This window comes from Geotrypetes seraphini, chromosome 10 (assembly GCF_902459505.1).
Source record: "Geotrypetes seraphini chromosome 10, aGeoSer1.1, whole genome shotgun sequence".
Lineage (NCBI taxonomy): Eukaryota > Metazoa > Chordata > Amphibia > Gymnophiona > Dermophiidae > Geotrypetes > Geotrypetes seraphini.
In genome coordinates, this window is record NC_047093.1 from 50551547 (window position 1) to 50574432 (window position 22886).

The following is a 22886-nucleotide window of genomic DNA, read 5'->3' on the forward strand; positions in this document are numbered from 1 at the left end:
CAACTTCACGGTCCTACGGTATATAAACTGTTGTTATTATTATTATTATTTAACTCTAGTAAGCAGCAGCGTAAGTATTAGGTGTAGTTGTAGATCATTATGTACCAGCTGCTGTAGGTGGCACCTAATGCGGTTTCTCTGTTTTGCTGTAAGCTGTAACTAGAAGCGCTTCTACTGAAATCAAATGATTTGTTGTTTGGCCTCTTACCCAAAGTTTAAAACCAAATTTCTTGACAGAAGTAATAAAAAAATATATATATATATTGACTTAATACCTGGCGGGGGGGGGGGGGGAGAGTTGGTTCGGGGGGGGGGATGGTGGTCCATTGGCAATTGGCTATGAGACTGTGCTTTTTGGGTTGGGAGGGGTGTTCTTTTTGTACACTATGCCTCTGATATAACAGTTTCCCAGTCGGAGGGGGGGAGGATGATGGATGGACTGCTCCAGGGCCCATAAGAATCCAGGGCCCTGGTGTGCTTTGCTTTTGCTCCTGGACCTAGGTCTGTTAGTGGGGAATACAAGTTGGTTAGGTGATTTTGCATTATGTATATAAGAACATAAGAATTGCTGCTACTGGGTCAGACCAGTGGTCCATCGTGCCCAGCAGTCCGCTCCCGCTGCAGCCCCCAGGTCAAAGACCAGTGCCTGATGACTGTTCTCTCTGCTGTTGAAGCTGTTCCATTGTCTCTTACTCGACTTTGATATGTTTGGTTTGTTTATGATTGTATTATCATCAATAAAATCGTTTGAACTTATAAATATTGACTTAAATATTTTTGCATGAGGTTATTTTAATTAGATCTTTGCTGCCCAGAATCAAGTTTCCAGACTTGGAATGAATAGCAGAATTTAAGAATTTTCAGAGATATTTGTTACTTGGGTTCTGAGGCAGTGAATTCTTTGCATGTCTTACTATATATGTTTATTCAAATTTAATATATCGCTGAATATAGTAGCATAGTAAGTGATAGCAGATAAGGGTAAGATCTGAAGGGTCCATCCAGTCTGTCCAGCAGTCACACTCATTATACCTTCATGTTTAAATAGTCTTTTATTTAATATTTCTGGGCAATAGACCATAGAAGTCCACCTGGTACTGTCTTTAGGCTCCCACTGCTGGAGTTGCCATCGAAGCCTACTCCAGCCTATCTTAACCATCCTGTTACTGGAACTTCTATCAAAGCCTTCCCTAGCTCATTCTAAACCAAATCACCATAAACGGGCTACAGACTGTGCAGGATTGCCCAGTACCAGCCTTAGTTTGTTTTATACCATTCATTTTTCTAATTAGAGATCCTCTGTATTCATCCCATGCTTTTTTGAATTCTGTCGCCGTTTTCATCTCCACCCCTTCTTCGGGAGGGCATTTCAGGCATCCACCACTTTCTCCATTAAAAATAATTTCCTAACATTACTCCTAAGTCTGCCACTTCGCAACCTCAATTCATGCCCTCTAGTTTTACCATTTTCCTTTCTCTGGAAAAGATTTGTTTCTATATTAATATCTTTCAAGTATTTAAACATCTGTATCGTATCTCCCCTGTTCCTTCTCTCCTCTAGAATAACTAAGACCATTCAGGCATGCTTTGCACAAATGCATTTGTTGCACCAATTGAAACCAATGCTTGCACCATATGATTTTCAAACTATTGTTCAGGCCATGGTTTTGTCGCAGCTTGATTACTGCAATGCTCTGTACCTTGGAATTACAAAGGCAAGATGTAGAGCACTGCAGGTTTTACAAAATGCAGCAGCACGTCTGATAATGGGTTTGTCTAAATATTATCATATTTCATCATATCTCAAAAAATTACATTGGCTTCCAGTCGCCTTCAGAGTCCAATATAAAGCAGAATTACTTAAAAGTAATATACTCAGTTATACACCAAAAAGATCTTTGCGTTCTGAGAGTTTGAGTTCTGAAGACGTTCTGAAGACGTCTGTGAATCCAAGACTCATTTGCAGGAGTTAAGTTATGGAATTCCTTGGTGGGTCAGATACGAAATTGCTGTGAAAAGGGTGGATTTAGAAAACTATTAAAGACGGAGCTATTTGTAGATGCCTTTTTTTAGTTGCTTCTGCTAAAATTGATGAATGAATTATGATCTCTATTATCCACATTATGGTATTTTCCTGAGAATTGTATGTATGTTTATTATATGTCTATTTTATTATGTATTTGCTTTTATTTAGTCTTTATTTTAATTTTTTTTTTAAACATTCTTTATTCATTTTAAATCATACAACAAGTGCACAAAAATACAATATAAGAACAATCATACATCACTTGTATATCTTTCATTAATATCATGAATACATAAATAAATAAATAACCCCCTTCCCCCTACCCACCATTTCATTATCATGAAACATTACATACCCCCACCACCCTCCCTCCCCCTTTATATAACTAAAATTTCATCAAAGGAAAACAATGCCTATTCATTACAATATTTAACCAATGGCCCCCAAATCTTTATAAAATTATTATAATTACCTTTCTGCAAAGCAATTACTTTCTCCATCTTAAAAACATGACACAAGGAATTCCACCAAAATGTATAATTAAGATTGGTAAAATTCTTCCAATTACCATATTTTCTCACATATAACGCGCGCGTTATACATGGTTTTTACGTACCGCGCATACCCTTGCACGTTATACGCGTGAGCGCGTTGTACAAAATTTTTTTACATAGTTCCCCCCCGACGTCCGATTCACCCCCACCCCGAAGGACCGCTCGCACGCACCCACACCCCCACCCCGAAGGACCGCTCGCACGCACTCCCACCCGCACCTCCATCCTGAAGGACCGCTCGCACCCCCACAGCCTCCCGACCCCCCCATCATGTAGAAGCTCCTACCGGTGTCCTGCTGCTTCCTCTTGGCAGTCCCGACTCCCCGACACGATCGGGGCAAGAGGGAGCTCAAGCCCTCTTGCCCCAGCCAACCACGGCATCCCCGACACGATCGGGGCAAGAGGGAGCTCAAGCCCTCTTGCCCCAGCCAACCGTGGCACCCCCGACATGATCGGGGCAAGAGGGAGCCCAAGCCCTCTTGCCCCGCCGACTCCCCAACTCCCCGACAATATCGGGCCATGAGGGAGCCCAAGTTCTCCTGGCCCTGGCGACCCCCCCCGCCCCGCTAGTTTTCGGGCCAGGAGGGAGCCCAAACCCTCTTGGCCACGGCGACCCCCTACCCCCACCCCGCACTACATTACGGGCAGGAGGGATCCCAGGCCCTCCTGCCCTTGACGCAAACCCCCCCTCCCCCCAATGACCGCTCCCCCCAAGAACCTCCGACCGCCCCCCCAGCCAACCCGCGACCCCCACGACACCCCCCACCCCCCTTCCCTGTACCTTTGTATAGTTGGCCGGACAGACGGGAGCCAAACCCGCCTGTCCGGCAGGCAGCCAACAACGGAATGAGGCCGGATTGGCCCATCCGTCCCAAAGCTCCGCCTACTGGTGGGGCCTAAGGCGCCTGGGCCAATCAGAATAGGCCCGGGAGCCTTAGGTCCCTCCTGGGGGCGGGGCCTGAGGCACATGGGCCCAACCCGACCATGTGCCCAAGGAAGCAGCAGGACACCGGTAGGAGCTTCTACATGATGGGGGGGTGGGAGGCTGTGGGGGTGCGAGCGGTCCTTCAGGGTGGAGGTGCGGGTGCGGGTGGGAGTGCGTGCGAGCGGTCCTTCGGGGTGGGGGTGCGAGCGGTCCTGCGGGGGGGGGGGGTGAATCGGACGTCGGGGGGGCATCAGGCTTTCAGGGTGGGGACAGGACTTCAAGGGGTAGAGGAGAGTCGGGGCGGGCGAAAGGAGAGTCGGGGTGGCCAGAGGAGAGTCGGGGCGGGCGAAAGGAGAGTCGGGCAGCATGCACGGTATACGGGTGTGCGCGGTATATAAAAATTTCTGTACATAAATTTGTGTTTTTCGCGTGCTATACCCGTGTGCGCGTTTTACACGGGTGCACGTTATCTACGTGAAAATACGGTATTCATAATATGCTTAATAGCAACTCCCGTCATTATCATTAAAAGTTTGTTGTTATGTAATGATAATTTACTTTTTCTCCTCATAGACCTTCCAAACAGAACAGTATCATTAGATAAAGCAACATGGTTTTCTAATAAACAATTTATTTGAGACCAAATTGAATTCCAAAAGTTCATAATGCAGGGACAGTGAAAAAGTAGATGATCTAAAGTCCCCGCTTCTAGATTACAGTGCCAGCATCTATTAGATCTAGAGCTATCCAACTTCTGTAAACGAACAGGGGTCCAAAAAGCTCTATGCAACAAAAAGAACCAGGTTTGTCTCATAGATGCTGACACTGTACATCTCATTCTCCAGGACCAAATGCGTGGCCATTGAGAAGCAGAAATCTGATACTTAATCTCAATGCTCCAAATGTCTCTAAGACCAGTTTTTTGTTTTTTATTAAGAAATCCAGATAATAATTTATACCACTGCGCAGCTTTTAATTTTGTATATGTAAATTATGTAAACCGTTTAGTTTTAAACGGTATATAAATTTTTTAAATAAATATATATATTCCAATCTCCTCCTGTCCATACCACTTTTGTCATTTTTCACTGGACCGCTTCAAGTCTTTTTACATCCTTAGCCAGATACAGCCTCCAAAACTGAAAACAGTACTCCAGGTGGGGGTCTTACCAATAATCTGTACAAGGGGTATTAACACCTCCTTTATTCTGCTGGATATGCCTCTTTCTATATAGCGCAGCAACCTTTTGGCTACAGCCACCGCTTTGTGACACTGTTTCGTTGTATTCAGATCCTCTGACACTATCACCCCAAGGTCCCTCTCCCAATCTGTGCATATCAGCCTCTCGCATCTCAGCACATATGGTTCCCTCGGATTTCTACTCCGCAAATAAGGCAAACCTTACCTTCTAACCCTTCAGCAATGTCGCTCACAAATATATTGAACAGAATTGGATTCAACACTGATCTTATGTCACTCCACCACTCACCTTTCCTTCCTCCGAGCGAATTCCATTCACCATCACCCTCTGGCTTCTGTCCGTCAACCAGTTTCTAATCCAGTTCACCACTTTGAGTCCTAAAATCTGCCCATCAGGTTTATTCAGGAAGGATCCTCTTATGAAAAACTGTGTTAAAGGCTTTGCTGAAATCTAAGTAAATTACATGTAGCACATAACTTTGATCCAGTTCTCTGGATGCCCAGTCAGAGAATTCAATCAGGTTTGTTTTGCACAATTTACCTTTAGTAAAGCCATGTTACCTTGGATCTTGTAACCCATTGGATTCCAGGAAATTCACTATCTTCTCCTTCAGCAACACTTCCATTATTTTTCCAACAACCAAAGATGAAACGGGGCCTGTAGTTCCCCGCTTCATCTTTGCGACCACGTTTGTGAAGAGAGACCACATCTGCTCTTTTCCAATCCTGCGGAACCTCTCCCATCTCTAAGGAGTTATTGAGCAAATCTTTTAGAGGACCTGCTAGAACTTCTCTGAGCGCCCTCAGTATCCCGGGAAGGATGCCATCTGGTCCCATGGCTATGTCCACCTTCAGATTTTCAAGTTGTTCATAAATACTTTCATAAATGGTGCATTATCCACTCCATTCTCACAAGTAACTTTGCCGGCCAATCACAGTCCTTCTACAGGAGTTTCTTCTGTGAATACAGAGCAGAAATATTTGTATAGTAAGTTAGCTTTTTCCTCATCAATCTCCACATTGAAGAGCTCTTTCAATCTCACTACTCCATTTTTTGTCTTCCTCCTTTCACTAATATACCTGAGCAATTTGTGCTTCTGGTCAGAATTTCCACCTGCCTTTTGACATATTGTGAAATTTATTTTATCAATTGAACAGTGCTATTACTTATGCCCCCTTTTACTAAGCTGTGAGAGCAAGTGCCATGTTGCAAATGCTCCAACACTCATTCAATTGGGCTTAGTAAAAGAGGAAGTTAATTTGTTTTTTAAATGTATTGTTAGTCCAATATAAAATGTATCATTTTATTGTATTTTTTCTGTTTTGTTTTATTTCTATTAATGTATTTTAAAAGTGAACTGTACTACTCAAATGCCTTTTGTTAGCTTTAATGGTTATTCAGAAAGGCCTAAAATAGTGGAACCACTGAATATAAGGGGGGGGGGCAGAGTTGAATGTGAGGGGACCGTATTACTTTTTATTTATGTATTTTAAAAATTTGTATACCACCCAAAACCTAGGCGGTTTCCACATAACCATTAAAGATTATCATTTCTTCATACCTTGTACTGGCTTAGGATTGCAGAGTTCAAAGCTGTTCTTGCTGAACCGAAGATTAACCTGGCAAAGCTGCGAGAACTGAGCTTCAGTGGTAAGGCATTGTCATGCTATTCCTCATCTTACCTGTGTATTTGGTGTGACCTTTGTTGCATGCTCTCTCAGTGGCAAGATGCTGCTTTGTGCTCTTCCTCATCCTGCTTGGGTATGTGCTGTGATGTGTGTTGGATGCTCTGTCATGTTTCTGATTATCAGATGATTTTCTATTCTTATTTGCTCTACATGTTCATTCTTTCTTTTTCTATTCCCTCTTTCATAGGGATACCCTGTGAGGATGGACTCCGTTGTCTCTGCTGGAAGGTGGGTTCCATTTTTTTTTTACTCTGCATTTGAGAATTGGAATTCTGAGAGAGAACATTATATGATATTATGTATTACCTGTTTGCTTTATAGTCTGGATTAGTTTGTTTACAAAATGTATTTCTCATGCACTGCAATTCCATATCTGAAAATTTTTACGCCTAATACTAATCTTGGCCCACAGACTGTAAACATCTGAGCAGCATCCTGCTGACCTTATTTCATTTGGATTCTTATAAAACTTTGCTTTTTTTCAGCAAATTCTGCCATAGCTTGATTTGATAGAAACAGTCAATTTACAGGGCCAGAGGAGACGTACTTTTGCCTTGCTCAGTTTTATTAAAAATAGAGCCAGCAACTGGCACTTTAACCATTTGATAGGAAAGATAATTGAATGCAATTATGTGGGCTGGGCCCCTTACAATGTGTTTCAAGTTTCATCTTTATTTGATATATTGCTTGGTCCAAATAGAATGAAACTATTTACAATAGGGGTCAGGAGAAAAGAAATAAGGCTTATGGTGTACAAATCATCCTTAAAGGACAGACAGCAAAAAACAGCAACAGAAGAAAATCTAACTTACAGAACCATATCCAGTATTAACACCATATATGTTTCATCTTTAACTTTATTTGAGATACCATTTGTCCAAATAGAATTGAGTCTGAAGATAATGAGCCATCTTCAATCAAAATAAATTCTAAGACACAATAGTTATTGAGTCTCTCATATCTTACATTTGTTCTTGTTCAAGATCAATTCCCTAAATGCTGGAACCAAATACCATTTACACTATGATCTTGTGACCAGGTTCAGAAAAATTCTAAAAGCATTTCTGTAACATAAGAACATAAGCACTGCCTCTGCCGGGTCAGACCAGGGGTCCATCATGCCCAGCAGTCCGCTCCCATGGCGGCCCCCCCGGTTCATGACCTGTAAGTTCTCCACCGCCTAAAATATTTATACCCTAATCCTGTAGCACGCTGTATAGTAACCCTCTATCTATACCCTGCAATCCCTTTCTCCTTCAGGAAGTCATCCAATCCCTTTTTGAAACCCAATATTGTCCTCTGTCCTATCACCTCTCCTGGGAGCCAACCCTAAAGTAACTGAAATAGTAATTGTAAAAGCACATTCCTAAACTGTCTAATGCAACTCCTGGGACAAAACAATGACCTCCTTTTAACTATATAGTTGAAGCTATGACCTAACTGTATTAATAATTATATGATCTACCAGTACTAGCAACCCTATTGAATGTCCATATCAATCTGTCCAGCATAACTTCCTGGGTAACTGACCCAGCGTCTTGAATTGTAATCTGATCTTGAACTGAAAAGGTAAAGGTGGACTAGAAAACCTGATTACCATAACATATCCAGCAGGGCTGGCAGGGATCAGGTGTTCTGTGGAGATAATGTACTCAGTCTAAAGGAGCAAGGGAAGATCTTTTTTCAAAGAGCAGTACTGGAGGTTAGTTGTGGTAGAAAACTGGGTTCCAAAGGTCTCTCTGATATGAGTCTCTCTTTCTAAAGCAAAAAGAAAAGCAGAATATTTTTTCTATGTGCTATAAGATAATGGAGAGCTCTTCATTTCAGAACCGAGTTTCCCCAAGGAGCTTGGGGGTAAGGAGTGAATGCCAGAAATTTGTACAGATTTTGTGGATGGATTCTGTTTGCTGAGTGGAAACACCAGTTGCTCCCTTTTGCTGCAGATCTTGTTTTGGAGAATATGATTCTTGGAAATATGGAGTCTGATTGCTCTCTTTCCACAGATTCTTTTAAACTATTTGCCTGTGGAGCAGACATTTTGGTCTTCCCTGATGAAGAAACAGAGGTGAGGCAGTGTCCATTTTCTTTTCTGACTCTTCATTCAAAACTACAGCTTAGGAGTACGAGTACAAAGAGAGCAGGGAAATGAGGGTCAGCAAGAGAAAAGGGACAGGGAGATATAAGTGGATCCTATAGAGACTAAAAACAAGCTAAGCTGAACAGACATTAAACAAATATTGTGGTAAGGGAACTAATATAAAGAGTTTGATTTATCTGTCTCATTGGGCCAACTATAGATAAGGTTTTCTACTTAGTATATGCCCTTATTAGCATCCTTCTGCTTTAATAATACTGTATTTTGTATTATTTTTTTTCTGTCCTCCTGCCCTGTTCAGAGACTTGTATTCCCAGTTCTTAAAAGAGATGATCATCCAGCCTGGAATTGCCAAAGCCAACCTGGGAGTCTCCAGGGAAGATGTTACCCTGGAGGACCATGTGAGTGGTGAGAAAATGCCCTAGACTTACAAGTGTGTTAGTTAGAAAGTCATGCTCTGAGGTTATGGAAGGTACTGCTAAAGTGGAGACTGAGACACAAATTTTTGGCTGTAGTAAAAGTGGGCTGTGCAGTTCTAAGTACAATCAGTCTGCTCTCAGTCTCCAGCAGGTGGAGGTGGTAAGCCTGTGCAGTCTTCCCTTAGTTAGTGTAGGGCTGTTGGATTTGGTTTTGAGGCCTAATGGTCCCTGTTTCTGGTGCCAGATTGAGCTTGGGGGGACACTTTCGGGGGTCCATCCAACCTCGGGGAAGCCACACTCAATGGTTTGAGTTCCTCCCCCTATTTCCCCCTCCTCCCTGAAATTTTTCAGTACAGGTGCCTCAGTTGTAAGCCTTGCCACTGATACCGGAAAGGCAAATGGCTTAGAGAGCCAATGGGTTCTGTTCTAATTAAAGCTGTATTGAAGATCAAAAAAAGTCCTGAGGCATGTCTGTCTTGAAGGGAAGCCTTCAGTTGACCTTAATTGTATTTAATTGCTAACCGGCACTTTACTTTTCAGCTTAGTGGCGGTTTTTGCAATGAGCACTTTTAAAGGGAAAAAGTACTCATTGTGCTCCAGATGTGAGGTTGATGTGGTCAGCCTGTGTTTGCGGTGTGCCGGCTGCTGCAAAGAGGAATCCTTGTCAGTTTCGGATGCCGGCAAGCAGGGTTCCCTTTCACGAATGTTTTGTGTATCGGCAGCAGGCAGGGGAAAGCCCGGGCTTCCCCTTCCGCCCATACAGGGATTCCCCTAGCCACCGCCAGTCAGGGAAATAGGGTTCTGGGAGTCGGCTGCTGGCTTCAGGGAAGTTTTTTGTTTTTTTTAGTGGTTTTGGCAGGAAGCTCCTCCATTTTGTCTGCAGTCTCAGGTGACCTTCTCCCTGTATTGGAAAGACAGGGACAGGTTTCTGCTAGGTCTCATGCTTTGGCAGCGAGTCCTGCTGTGCCACCAGGAGATTTATCCCCAGATTTTGTCAGCCTTGTGCAAGGCTTATTGTCAAGTGGCCGGGGGTCCTGTTTCCTCCCCAGGAGTCTCGGGGTTTTCGGGGGGTCTTTCGCCCTCTGCATTAACCCCCATTCGACCCCCCCCACAGTGCCGGTTCAGACCCAGTCCCCCCCAGCTTTCGCTTGTTGAGGACTTGGACCCCTTGGTTGACCCCCAAGATCCTCAGGGGGATAGATGCTGCTGGTGGGTGTTTTATGGAGCCACCGGTTGGCAAGGATGCATCGGTGGTGCACATTTTTCAGAGGGAAGAATGTCAGGAGCTTATTCTTCAGGTTTTGTCGGTTTTGCGTTTTGAGGAGGATGCAAAGAGCCCCCACGTGTGGTGGACCCCCTGCTTCAGGGGATCCACTCGGCCTCCCATTCATTTCCTATTCATCAGGATATTCTGGATATTGACTTGCGCAGTGGAAAGCACCAGATATGCCTTTTCATTTTGCGCAGTGTATGGCCCGCCTGTATCCCATCCCAGAGGGGGATAGAGATACCTTGAAGTCACCTGTGATAGATATGTTGGTCTCAGCCATTGCACGTTGGAATATGGTGCCAGTTGAAGGTGGCTCAGTTTTGCAGGACTCTGAGGATCAAAGGATTGAGTCTCTTCTTAAGCAGATTTTTGATGTGGCTGCCCTGGCAGTCCAGGCAGTAATGTGTGGTGGTCTAGTGGCTCGGGCTTGTTTTCGGTGGTCCGAGCATGTTCTTGACTGGGAGTATAATGAGTGGTCCTTGGTGGATCAGGAGGTAGCTAAGATTGAGATGAGTGCTTCTTATTTCTCAGATGTCATGTATGATTTGCTGCGGGCTTCAGCCAAGTCCATGACTCTTGGTGTGGCTGCTCGTCATACCCTGTGGCTCTGGGGTTGGTCAGCAGATGCAGTGTTCTGTAGACTTGAGCAATCCGGTTGACGTTGCTGATAGGCAAGTCGGTTCGGGTTTTCTCAGACAATGCCACTGTGGTGGCTTACGTCAATCATCAGGGGGAACCAGTGGTCGTCTGGTGGAGCAGGAGGTGGCTCTGCTCATGGCCTGGGCAGAGGTTCATCTTCTGGTCATCTCAGCTTCCTACGTAGTGGGAGCGGAGAATGTCCAGACAAGCTTCCTCAGTCGTCACGTGCTGGATCCCTGCGAATGGTGTCTTGGTCCCACGACCTTTGAGTTGATTGTACAGGCCGGTCATGGACCTGATGGCTACAAGTGTCAACACCAAAGCACCACAGTTCTTCAGTTGGTGCAGAGATTTTCAGGCTGAGGGACTGGATGCTCTGGTGCAGCCTTTGCCAACAGATAGCCTCCTGTACATTTTCCCCCACTAGTGGGCAGAGTCCTTCACATTACTCATCACCTTGGACACATGATCCTGGTGGCTCTGGACTGGCCCAGGTAACCGTGGCACGCAGATCTGGTTCTTCTCGTGGCAGATCATTTTCTGCTGCTCCTGTCACCCAACCTTATGATGCAGGGATCCCGGTCCCTTTTGTCTTATAGCTTGGCTCTTGAAAGAGAACGCCTAAGTAAGAAGGGTTATTCCAATAAAGTGATTTCCACTCTCTTGGGGTCCTGTAGGCTTTCCACCTCTCGGACTTATGTGGTGTATCTTTGAGGAGTGGTGTTCTGCACGTGGCATGGAGTTCTTGCAGCATGGCCTGGACAGGGTCCTTGCCTGGTCGACCCTCTGGGTTCAGCTTGAATTTTTGTCTTCTTTTTGTGATGTACTGCAGGGTCGGCGTTTGACCTCTTTCCCCGATGTGATTCATTTTTTGAGGGCAGCCAAATTGCTCCAGCCTCTGGTGTGGCCTTCAGTTCTGGCCTGGGGTCTCAAGTCTGGTACTGTCTGTGCTTGTGCGCCCTCCTTTTGAGCCTCTGTGCTTCTGTATGTTGAAAGACCTTACTCTTAAGGCAGTCTTCCTGGTGGCCATTACTTCTGTGAGACATGTTTCCGAGCTGCAGACTTCTTCTTGTAGGCCTCCCTTCCTGGAGTTTTCTAGGGAGTGGGTCATGCTGCAGCCGGTTCCTTCTTTTCTGCCAAAGGTGGTTTTGCCTTTTCATGTCAATCAGTCTGTGGTCCTCCCGGTCTTGGGTAGTTGGGAGGGCTTTTTGGAACAGAGACAGTTGTGCAAGTTGGATGTCTGTCGGGTCCTCAGGAGTTCAGCAGACTCAGGAGTTCCAGAAATTGGATTGTCTTTTTGTCCTCTTAATGGGTTCTTGTAAGGGGGACAGTGCTTCCAAGGCTACCATTGCACACTGGATCAAGGAGACTATCGCTTCAGCATATCTTCTTCAAAAGAAGACGGTTCCGGAATTCCTCAAAGCTCATTCTACTCAGGGTCAGGCTGCTTCTTGGGCTGTCTTCCCTGGTGCCTCCGGTAGATATCTGTAAAGCAGTGGTCTGGTCCTCTCTCCATTCCTTTGTGCGGCACTGCTGTATGGATGTTTAGGCACGTTGGGACACAGTGTTTGGGGAGCGATGCTTGTGGTGGCCCTTCAGGGGTCCCACCCATGATGGGTACTGCTTTAGTATGTCCCATCAATGAGCTGTGCCGTTCTGGAGAGACGTTTAAAGAAGGAGAAATTAGGTTCCTACCTGCTAATTTTCTTTCTTTTAGTCTCTCCAGATTGGCACAGCCCCTGCCCTGTCTTTTCTTTCGGGATTCATGTGAAGAGTGTGTTTTTTTTCTGCAGGATCTCTTGTCTTTGGTAGGTTAGGGGAGTTTAAAAGAACCGCGGCTTTTGGTTCGTCTGGCTTAGCTGGCAAGCTATAGGGACGTTTCTGAAGGTTCTTATTCTAATCAATATCCAACAGTATTTCTCTGTTAGTTGTTATTCCTGTGGGGAGTGTTGTTGCGTTATAATTTGCACTTATTATTTCTTAGTTCTACTTGACTGTTCGGCAAACTAATTGTAGTTGGGATTGCACAGCCCACCTGTAGTACCGCCAAAAGTTTGTCTCAGTCTCCACCTGCTGGTCATGGTGCGCTATTACCCATCAGTGAGCTGTACCAGTCTGGAGAGACTAAAAGAAAATTAGCAGGTAAGAACCTAATTTCTCCTTCACTGATCCTCTGGTGGGGGGTTGACAAGGTTTGTTGTTAGGCTATCTATATTTCATTTTAGGCTATATGCATGCAAACCACTTTTTGTGTATATCTACAAAGGCAGCATAAAAATATTGTAGATAAAGTGTGAACTTTGAAATTGGTTTTCTTTTTTTTATTTATTAACATTTAGAGCCCAAATATCATAATGTCTATGGATAAATTAGATCTTATCTGCTTATTTTCTTTCCTTGAGTCTGTCCAGACATGTGAATATAAGCTCTCTTGCCAGCAGATAGACTGAGAACTACTGGTTTCATAACCTAATCCTATAAAGGGACCTGTGCAGCCTACAGCCAACCAGTACTTCCTTAACAAATCACAGATTTAATCTCACCAGTCTGCTAGAGGGGGGTGTGGGTCGAGGTCATCTTCGGGAGTTTCGCTGGTATAGACCTTGTCGAGTGTCTGCTTTGGGGGCATCCTCCCACAGTTGTTTCTTCTAGCAGATGCAGTCCTATCAGGATTCTCACTGGTGAGGCCGGGACCCCTTCTCCCTTTCCTTTTCTGCTCAACCTGCCCAATGACAATGCTCAGGTCCTTTCCCCGGTTCAGATGGGTGCCTGTTTACGGCAGTTTTACCAGAGGTGGTCCAAGATCATGACGGATCAGTGGGTCCTGGAGGTCATTTGAGATGGGCATGCTCTCGAGTTTGACCAGCCCTTGCCAGATCTTTTTCTCCCTTTCCCCTTGTTAGGCCTCTTGGAAGCAGTGGGCATTTCATCAGACTCTTTAGCGGTTGGTAGAGCTCAAGGCAGTGGTTCCAGTGCTTCATTCAGAAATTTGCACCGGGAGGTACTCCATTTACTTTGTGGTGCCCAAGAAAGAGGGGTTTTTTTTTTGTCTGATTCTGGATCTGAAAGGGGTGATCCGGGTCCCTTCTTTTCACATGGAGACTCTGAAGTCCATGATCTTAGCAGTATAGCCTGGGGAATTTCTGACTTCTCGGACCTGACGGAGGCCTACCTCGCATCAGCGATTCCTTCGCTTCCCAATTTTAAGAAAGCACTATCAATTCTGTGTACCTTTACCAATGTTATGGTGGTGGTGGCTGTGGCAGTGGCCTTGCGCAAAGAGGGCATCTTGGTTCATCCTTATCTGGCTGAGATGGTTAAGATGGGCTGGAGTGAGCTTTGATGGAGACGCCAGTAGATAGAATCTAAGCACACTACTGGGCAGGGCTCTGGGTTTCTGGCTCAGAAATATCTAAGAAAAAGGACCATTTAAATTAAATGATTAATTTATGGAGGATGTATGGTTGTGCAGACTAGATGGACCATTCGGGTCTTTATCTGACATCATTTACTATGTTACTATGGACGATTGGTTGATTCGGGCGAAGTCCTTTTCAGGAGAGCTCCTGAGTCACAGCCTATGTCGTGAAGTTGCTGCAGTCATTGGGTTGGGTGGTCAACCTTTCCAAGAGTCGATTGACTCCGTCTCAATGATTGGAGTATCTCGGAGTTCTGTTTGACACCACTCTGGAGAGGGTGTTCCTTCCCGAAATCCGAGTGCAGAAGTTGCAGTCGCAGACTCGCTCCCTGATGGGTTCTTGTTGTCCCCAGGCACAGGAATTTTTTTCAGGTCTTGGGGGTCAATGGTGGCCTCATTGGAGGTGTTCCACTGGGCTTGGGCTCACATGCGCCCCCTTCAGTATGCTCCTCTTCAGCGATAATCTCTGCAGGTTCACGAGCTGGACTCTCCAGTTCCTCTTCGCAGGATCGTTCATTGCAGTCTGTGCTGGTGGCTTCAGTCCTCCAATCTGGTTCAGGGGTGAGTCTGTATCAGCCCCAGTGGACAGTGCTTCTTACGGATGCCAATCTCTTCGGCTGGGATGGGAAGGAGGGATAGAAAGATGCTGCACAAGAGGATGGGTGAGAGGGTCAGTGGGTTCTGCTGCACAGGGAGATAGGAGGGAGGGACAAAAAGATGCTGTACAAGGGGATGGGTGAGAGGGTCGGTGGGGTTCTGCTGCACAGGGGGATGGGAGGGAGGGATAGAAAGATGCTGCACAAGGGGATGGGTGAGAGGGGAGGAAAGATGCTGCACATGGGGGGGAGAAAGGAAAGAGAAAGAATTGGGGTGGAGGCTGAACTAAATCACTTAAAAAAATTAGCTATCATTTCTGTGTTCTGTTATAAACAATTTGTCTTTACTTTCTAATCTGCAGCCTCTGAATCCAAACCCTGACAGCCGCTGGAACACTTACTTCAAGGATAATGAAGTCTTGCTGCAGATAGACAAAGATGCCAGGCATGTCCTGGGGAGATTCGGTTGATTTAACCTAGTACTGGGGGAGATGCAAAGCATGTCAAGATTAGAAGATGCTATTTTCCTCTGACCTGCCACTATTTTTCTGATAGTCTCCTTGTCCACCATCCTAGGAGATTGTACCCTGATATGGTATTCTTCCAGCGCCCAACGGACTATCCCTGCCGCCTAATCATGGACCCCCAGAATGACTTTGAGACACTACGCAAGCGGGTAGAGCAGACCACACTAAAATCTCAGATTGTGGCAAGAAATCGTATGGGTGTTACCAATGTGAGTATTATCAGTGAAAATATTTGATTTTATGTGTATGATTTTCATAAAGAGAAGACATTGAGGGCTTTTTGTATTAATTGTGACAAGGTGGCTACCTTTTCAGTGACTAGTCCATTGTGAAACTCACTGCTGGTAGTGCTAGGGAAGGAACTTTTAGAAAACATATAAACATGATGGCAGATAAAGGCCAAATGGCCCATTCAGTCTGCCCATCCGCAGTAACCATTATCTGAAAACCTGGCTTTTCTCCAAAACGTAAAGCTATCTATTTAAAATGTAAAGCTAGCTATCCTTTTCATAACCTCTAATTTCTTTTTATGTCCTTCTCCTTCCCTCATTTATTGAATTACCTGTAAACCGTGTCGAGCTCTATCTTTAAGGAGATGATGCGGTATACAAACTTAAAGTTTAGTTTAGTTCAGTTCTTCTTCTCTCTAAGAGATCCCACGTGCCTATTCCACGCTTTCTTGAATTCATCTGAGAGCATGAGTTGGTACGGGGTCAATATTTTTATTTTTTTTTTTGTCACGACTAATTTTTAGATTGCATGGAGGGTATTATTGGATGGATTTGCTGTAACTTATGTGTTATGGGCCTGATGTTCAGCCGGTGGAAATCAGTGCTTTGACTGGCTGGTGGTGAGATTAAACCCATATATTTAATGCTGGGCTATTTCTGGTAATCAGCATTGAATAACTGGTATTTTTTGACCGCAAAGTGCTTACACTAAGATAAGCAGGTTAAAGATAGGACTGCTATTTGTATGGCCTGATTTAACCACTAAACTTATCTGGTCTGATGCTGAATATCCACCTCTAACCAGGTAAGTCGCACAATATATCCAGTTTAGCCGTAGGTTCTAACCATGCATATTCAGTGGGAGAAAACTGATTATCTTCTGCTGAATATTTGTGGTTGGTCACAGAAATGTTATTTTCTGCAGTGGCCATTTCTGACCAGTTAAATAGTCCTGAATATCAAGGGGGGTATGTTTTTATGGGTTTTGGGTTTTTTTTGTGTGTGTTGTTTTCATTATTGCTTTGTGTGTGAATTGTTCTCTGTTACAATATGAGAGTCTGTTGGCTAGAGTTGGTAGAGTATAAATTGCATGAAATAAACTCTGTGCCAGCTTTTCCAATGTTCTCTTTCTTAGGTCAGCTCCCCTCTCAAGTCCGCTGCACCCAGTTCATTGACGGAGTATGAACCTTTGCCAAATGGCAGTGAGGCTCATTGGGAGGTGGTGGAAAGAATTCTTTTCATCTATGCCAAGCTGAATCCTGGGATCGCGTATGTTCAGGGCATGAATGAGATTGTGGGGCCTATTTATTACACCTTTGCAACGGACCCCAACTGTGAATGGAAAGGTAATAGGGGGTTGCAGAAAAGTTTGATTTACTTCAGACCCTGCCTCTCCCAGCAGAATACACATTGGAGAATGTTTGTTTAAAAACTTGATAAATCATCAATCTCAGTCAAGGCCAAATCAAGGCGATATATAAAGTTAAAATATTAGAAAATAAGAAAGAGAACTTCAATAAATGACAGGACAGACACAATCATTCCAGAGAACTTACTCAGTTCAGACATAGTGCGCCAACAGTCATCCAGCATTCTCAGTAATGCGACAGTCACCCCCCTATCCAGCGCAATATTATCCCTAAGGACCATATGGTAAAAATGTGTTTTCAGGCTAGCTGTAAATTTCTTATATAATGTCTCTGATTTAATTGAAAAGGGGTAAATTATTCCATAAACTCGGCAACAGAAAATACTAAGCACTGTGTCTATTTGATTCAAACTTGGCCCTATTGGAATGAGAGGACCAGCCTATAATCATTAATGGAGTATAATAAGTGTGGTGGTACATATGGCACTATTAAATTGGAAAGGTAATCTGGTATACCATCATGAAGAACTTTAAACACTAATCTAAGGATTTTAAATTTAATCCAGAACTGTATTGGGAGCCAGTGGAGCTTCTAATGTAAAGGAGTAATGTGGTCTCTACCTTTTGCCCTGGAAAGAAATCTAGCAGCTGTATTTTGTACAGACTGTAGTCTCTTCAAATCGTTCTGCATAATGTCAGCATAGATTGCATTACAGTAGTCTAAACAGGAGCCTATGTAAGCATGACAGAGATTGCCGTGCCTTCATATTTAAAAACTGATGAATAGAAAACAGCTGGCGAAGAGCAAAGAAGTCTGATTGGAGAACTGTAGAATGAGTTGTGTGAAAATCAAATGTGTATCTATGGCAACCTCTAGATAACAAAAAAAGTCAACTGGGGGAAATAGTTTACCAAAGAGAACTGGCGTCATAATAGGAGGAGGAGGATGGTCGGATTTCCAGCAAACCATAGTTTTGTCTTTATTAAGAACCAGGCCATTGCTTCTTAGTTAGGAAGCAATAATATACAAACAGTCTTGCAAAAGTCAGAATCAATATTACTAGGATCAATATAATAAACCAGGAGAATGTCATCTGTGTAACAGATGGTTTGCTGGCTGTGAGGATGCTCGCAGCTCCTGCAATTCCAGCATATCTATTTGATGCAGTTGTCTTAACTACCTGAACTGGGAATAGGTGGACTTGGGAGCTTTGTCTTTCCTTTAAAAAAAAATCTGTTGTTGTTTTGTGGGTGAATGTCTTTCAGAGCATGCAGAAGCAGACACTTTCTTTTGCTTCACAAACCTGATGGCAGAGATCCGAGATAACTTCATTAAAAGCCTGGATGACTCGCAGTGCGGTATCACTTGTAGAATGGAGAGAGTTTACTCCACGCTGAAAGAGAAGGATGTGGAGCTGTACTTGAAACTGGTGAGATCCCCCCTGAAGGAGGCTGTTGTAGCAGGCTAAAAAAAATTTCAGTTTTTGGAACGGAGAAACCCACTAATCTGATAGGTCTATCTGTATGTCCCCTGCTGGTAGCTTCTATTCTTGATATTTTAACCACACCAGAGTTTCAGTGGATATTAGAGAATGCAAGGGAATAATAAACAGGCAAGGGTAACACTGGATTGGCAGTACTGCAGAGCTAGAAATATCATGAGGTTAGCACAAGAGGAGTCCACTCACAAACAGAATTGGGACAGTGAAGCTTAAAGTAAAAAAAAACGGGGGGCACATATTTACAGGTGTTAATGCTGCCTCAGGTAGACACATTTTAGATAAGAATGTTCTTTTCCAGCAAGTCATTTTGAGTTTAAGATGCTTGATACTGCTTAGATTGCTTTGTGTATCAGAAGAATTCAATTCATCCCATCCCAGGGGAACAATACTGAGATACAGATAAACATAACCTGGAGGTATTGAACAATACTGAGATACAGATAAACATAACCTGGAGGTACTAAAAAAAAGTGTGAGCAAAATCCAAATAAACAAAATGGGGTGGTTGGTTAAAAAGTCCTAAGTGTGTCTATTTTAAGCATATTTTATAAAGGCAACATAAGTAGCTACCATATATACAGTGGAATCTTATTTACGAGCATAATTCGTTCCAGAAGCATGCTCGTAAACCAAAGTGCTTGTATATCAAAGCAAGTTTCCCCATAGGAAGTAAGGGAAACTTGCTTGATTTGTTCCCCCCACCCCCCGAGGCCACCGGCACTACTCCACCTCACCCCCCACCCCCTGAGGCCACCGGCACTACTCCACCTCACCCCCCACCCCTGAGGCCACTGGCGCTACTCCACCTCACCCCGAGGCCACTGGCGCCTTTCCACCACCAGTCCTGAGAACCGGCATCGCCCCCCCCCCCCACAAACCGGCATCCCCCGCCCGCCCAAACACAAGCCCTTACCCCGATCTGGCACCGATGTGCCGGTGTCCGAAGATCTTGCGTCTTGCCTGAGCTGGGCCTTGAGCATCTGTGCATGCTCAAGGCCTTCTGGCTCCCACTCTCTCCGAGATTCTCAGATGCTCAAGGCCCAGCCCAGGCAAAAGGCAGGATCTTTGGGCACCGGCATGTCCTGTGGGTTGGTGCTGCGTGCCGGTGCTAGATCAGGGTAAGGGCTTGTGTTTGGGTGTGTGGAGGTTGTTCGCAAGCAGGGGGGGGGGCGATGCTGGTTTACACGGGCGGGGAGGCGATGCCGGTTCTTGGGGGGGGGGCTCGCAAATTGAGTCAACGCTCGGTTTGGGAGGCACGATTTGCTCGAGTGTTTTGCTCGTCTTGCAAAACACTCGCAAACCACATTACTTGCAAATCAAGATTTGACTGTACTTGAATATAAGCTGAGATTTTTGGGCCAAAAAATGGCCTAAAAATAGAGGTCTTGGCTTATCAGGTCAGCGCTCCTCCTTCCCAAACCTGTTGCAGGCCTCCACCGGGCCTGCCATAAGACCTGGTGGTCTAGTGGTGGGCCAGGAAAGGAGGGGATCCCATCTATCTTCTGTCCTATCCAACTGTTACAACTTTTATGTCCCTTCCACCTCCTCTACATACTGTTAAAATCCCCGGTGGTCCAGTGGTGGGCCGCGATAGGAAGGATCCCACACGTTTCCTGTTCAACTGTTAAAACTGTTACCTCTCTTGCCTCCCCGGTGTATCTTTAAAACCCTGATGGTCTAGCGGTGAACCGGAGCAGGAATGGTCTTCCCACGCTGCCCCATGCAGAGCTGCTAGTGATTGGCTGCCACATGCAGAACCTGGGAAGGAAGAGAGGGAGGGGGGCTGGGTGCAGAGCACTTGAATATTAACTCCCTGGTTTATATTCAAGTCAACCTTTTTTTTTTTTTTTGGGGGGGGAGGTTATCTCTGTTTATATTCAGGTCAGCTTATATTCGAGTATATACAGTATATACATTTATAAAATAGGCTTCCACAAGTAGTCCCAATGGGATGCAAATGCTTAAATACAAATGTAAGCGTTTATCATCTGGACTCTATATTGTTAACATCAGTAATAAATCTCAAAGGAAAGCCTCAGCCCCACCACTCCACCACAAAGCCGCTTTTCAAATTGCGGGAAGCCTTACATGGCGCCTCATCATTGGCTGTCACCTTCTTGATAGTAAACTTTTCTTTGTTTTGCTTTTTATGTGGTGAAATTATCTAAAAAAATTTTTTATTGTTGTTGCATAATAGCATTCCCTCTAATAAATATAAAGTGCTTAAATAGTGCATTTGTTCTTAGCTTATATCACAGCCAAAACATAGAAGTCTGACCCGACATGTTTCGCATACATTGCTGTATCAAGGGTCCCCCGAGGTCGCTGTTGTCATCCGACTCCAAAATCTGTAAGGCTTCCTGCAGTTTGAAAAGCGGCTTTGCGGTGGAGTGGTGGGGCTGAGGCTTCCCTTTGAGATTTATTACTGATGTTAACAATATAGAGTCCAGATGATAAAACGCCTATATGAGATAGTACTGGACTTTAAGGAACATTCTAACTTATGCCACAGTTTATTTGGGCTTCTGAGTAAATACAAATGTAAGACATGCTCTGAAAAAGCTGTATATACATATGTGTGCACTCACATATTTAATAAAATATTCTTATACTGTATGTCATAACTGTGCCCCCAGGAACACTTTTACACAGATCTCATAAAAGTAGGTATACTCTTTCTGTGAATGTGCAGCTGCACAATTTATAAAATGCCTTTTCCTGTATGTAAATCAAGGAATTGAATGCCATACTAATCTGGTAGGATTCTAGGAATGTATTTAAAAGCGTTTGTACAAGATGTGAACTGTTTCACACCCTATTTGGATGGTCAAAACCATCTGATTGAGTCCCTCAGGTTTCACTGAAAGTTATATCGGAAGGAGGGACTCAGCGGCAGGAAGGTTCCCAGAGCAGTGCTGCATGTAGGAAGCTTCCAACTGGCTGGTAGGCCCGCCCCAGGAGGCGCAATGGGGCTGACCCAGGAGAGGCGCGGGTTTGTGGAGGCTTTTTTCTTTCTTTCTTTTTTTGCCATTGGCGATGGGGGAGCTAGGGAGGGGAGTGTACGAAGGCTGTTGGACCCGCGATAGGAAGGGACTGCTGCTGGACTTGCTAGGGGGCTGCTGCTGCACCTGTGATCGCTGACCAGGAGGGGTGGGAAGGGAGGCAACTCACAGCAGATCATTTACTGCAGGAACAAGGCCATTCACTGATCTACGGGATGGTGAATGGCCTTGTCCCCATACCTGTGGCAACTAGTCGATTTCTTCCCCCTTTCCTGCGGGTTACCCACGGGAAACAGTCACCATGTCATTCTCTAATGTGGAGATATTGAAGGATGAGCAAGACTTGGCCACTTGTAACTTACCGTTCTTGGGGCTCATCAGAGCCTTGGATAGCCGCGAGAGGGATTTCCCCACAACATTGTACCATGTTTTGCAGATTACTGCATCAAAGAATGTGTTCTGCGGACTCATGTCCCCCAGAGATTATGAAAGCAGTTCCACTAGACTTTAAATTATCTCTGTTGAATTATCTAACCAATAACCTAAACAATGGAAAATTCCTCACCAATAATGGTCATATTATAATAACCCCAATCCCAAAAAATTGTAAAGAATCAGCAACATCAATAACCAACTATAGACCAGTAGCATTTATTCCATTTATGGTAAAAATCATGGAAGGATTGGTACACACCCAACTAATGGAATATCTCAACCAATTCTCTCTTCTGCATGAAACTCAATCTGGTTTTAAGCCTCTATTTAGCACTGAGACAGTAATTGCGGCCATTCTGGATAATTTGCATTACCGTATTTTCGCGGATATAACGCGCGCGTTATACGTGATTTTACGTACCGCGCATACCCCTCGCGCGTTATATGCCTGAGCGCGGTATAGAAAAGTTTTTAAACATAGTTCCCACCCCGCCCGACGCCCGATTCACCCCCCCAGCAGGACCGCTCGCACCCCCACCCCGAACGACCGCTCGCACGCGCTCCCACCCGCACCCGCAACCACGATCGGAGCAAGAGGGAGCCCAAGCCCTCTTGCCCGGCCGACTCCCCGACGTCCGATACATCCCCCCCCGGCAGGACCACTCGCACCCCCACCCCGAAGGACCGCCGACTTCCCGACAATATCGGGCCAGGAGGGAGCCCAAACCCTCCTGGCCACGGCGACCCCCCTACCCCCACCCCGCACTACATTACGGGCAGGAGGGATCCCAGGCCCTCCTGCCCTCGACGCAAACCCCCTCCCTCCAACGACCGCCCCCCCCCAAGAACCTCCGACCGCCCCCCCAGCCGACCCGCGACCCCCCTGGCCGACCCCCACGACCCCCCCACCCCCCTTCCCCGTACCTTTGGAAGTTGGCCGGACAGACGGGAGCCAAACCCGCCTGTCCGGCAGGCAGCCAACGAAGAAA

At 45.1% G+C, this 22886-nt stretch overlaps 1 protein-coding gene across 2 annotated transcripts in view; it reads left to right on the forward strand.

The window, feature by feature from the left end:
• Positions 1 to 22886, forward strand: part of TBC1D13 (TBC1 domain family member 13) — a 44356-nt gene that overhangs the window by 671 nt on the left and 20799 nt on the right. For both annotated transcript variants that reach the window (XM_033961554.1, XM_033961555.1), the window contains exons 2-9: positions 6284 to 6357; positions 6583 to 6623; positions 8399 to 8460; positions 8792 to 8891; positions 15195 to 15277; positions 15409 to 15568; positions 16725 to 16935; positions 18225 to 18388. In XM_033961554.1, the coding sequence (XP_033817445.1) occupies positions 6284 to 6357; positions 6583 to 6623; positions 8399 to 8460; positions 8792 to 8891; positions 15195 to 15277; positions 15409 to 15568; positions 16725 to 16935; positions 18225 to 18388 (895 nt within the window). The remainder of the gene's footprint in view (positions 1 to 6283; positions 6358 to 6582; positions 6624 to 8398; positions 8461 to 8791; positions 8892 to 15194; positions 15278 to 15408; positions 15569 to 16724; positions 16936 to 18224; positions 18389 to 22886) is intronic.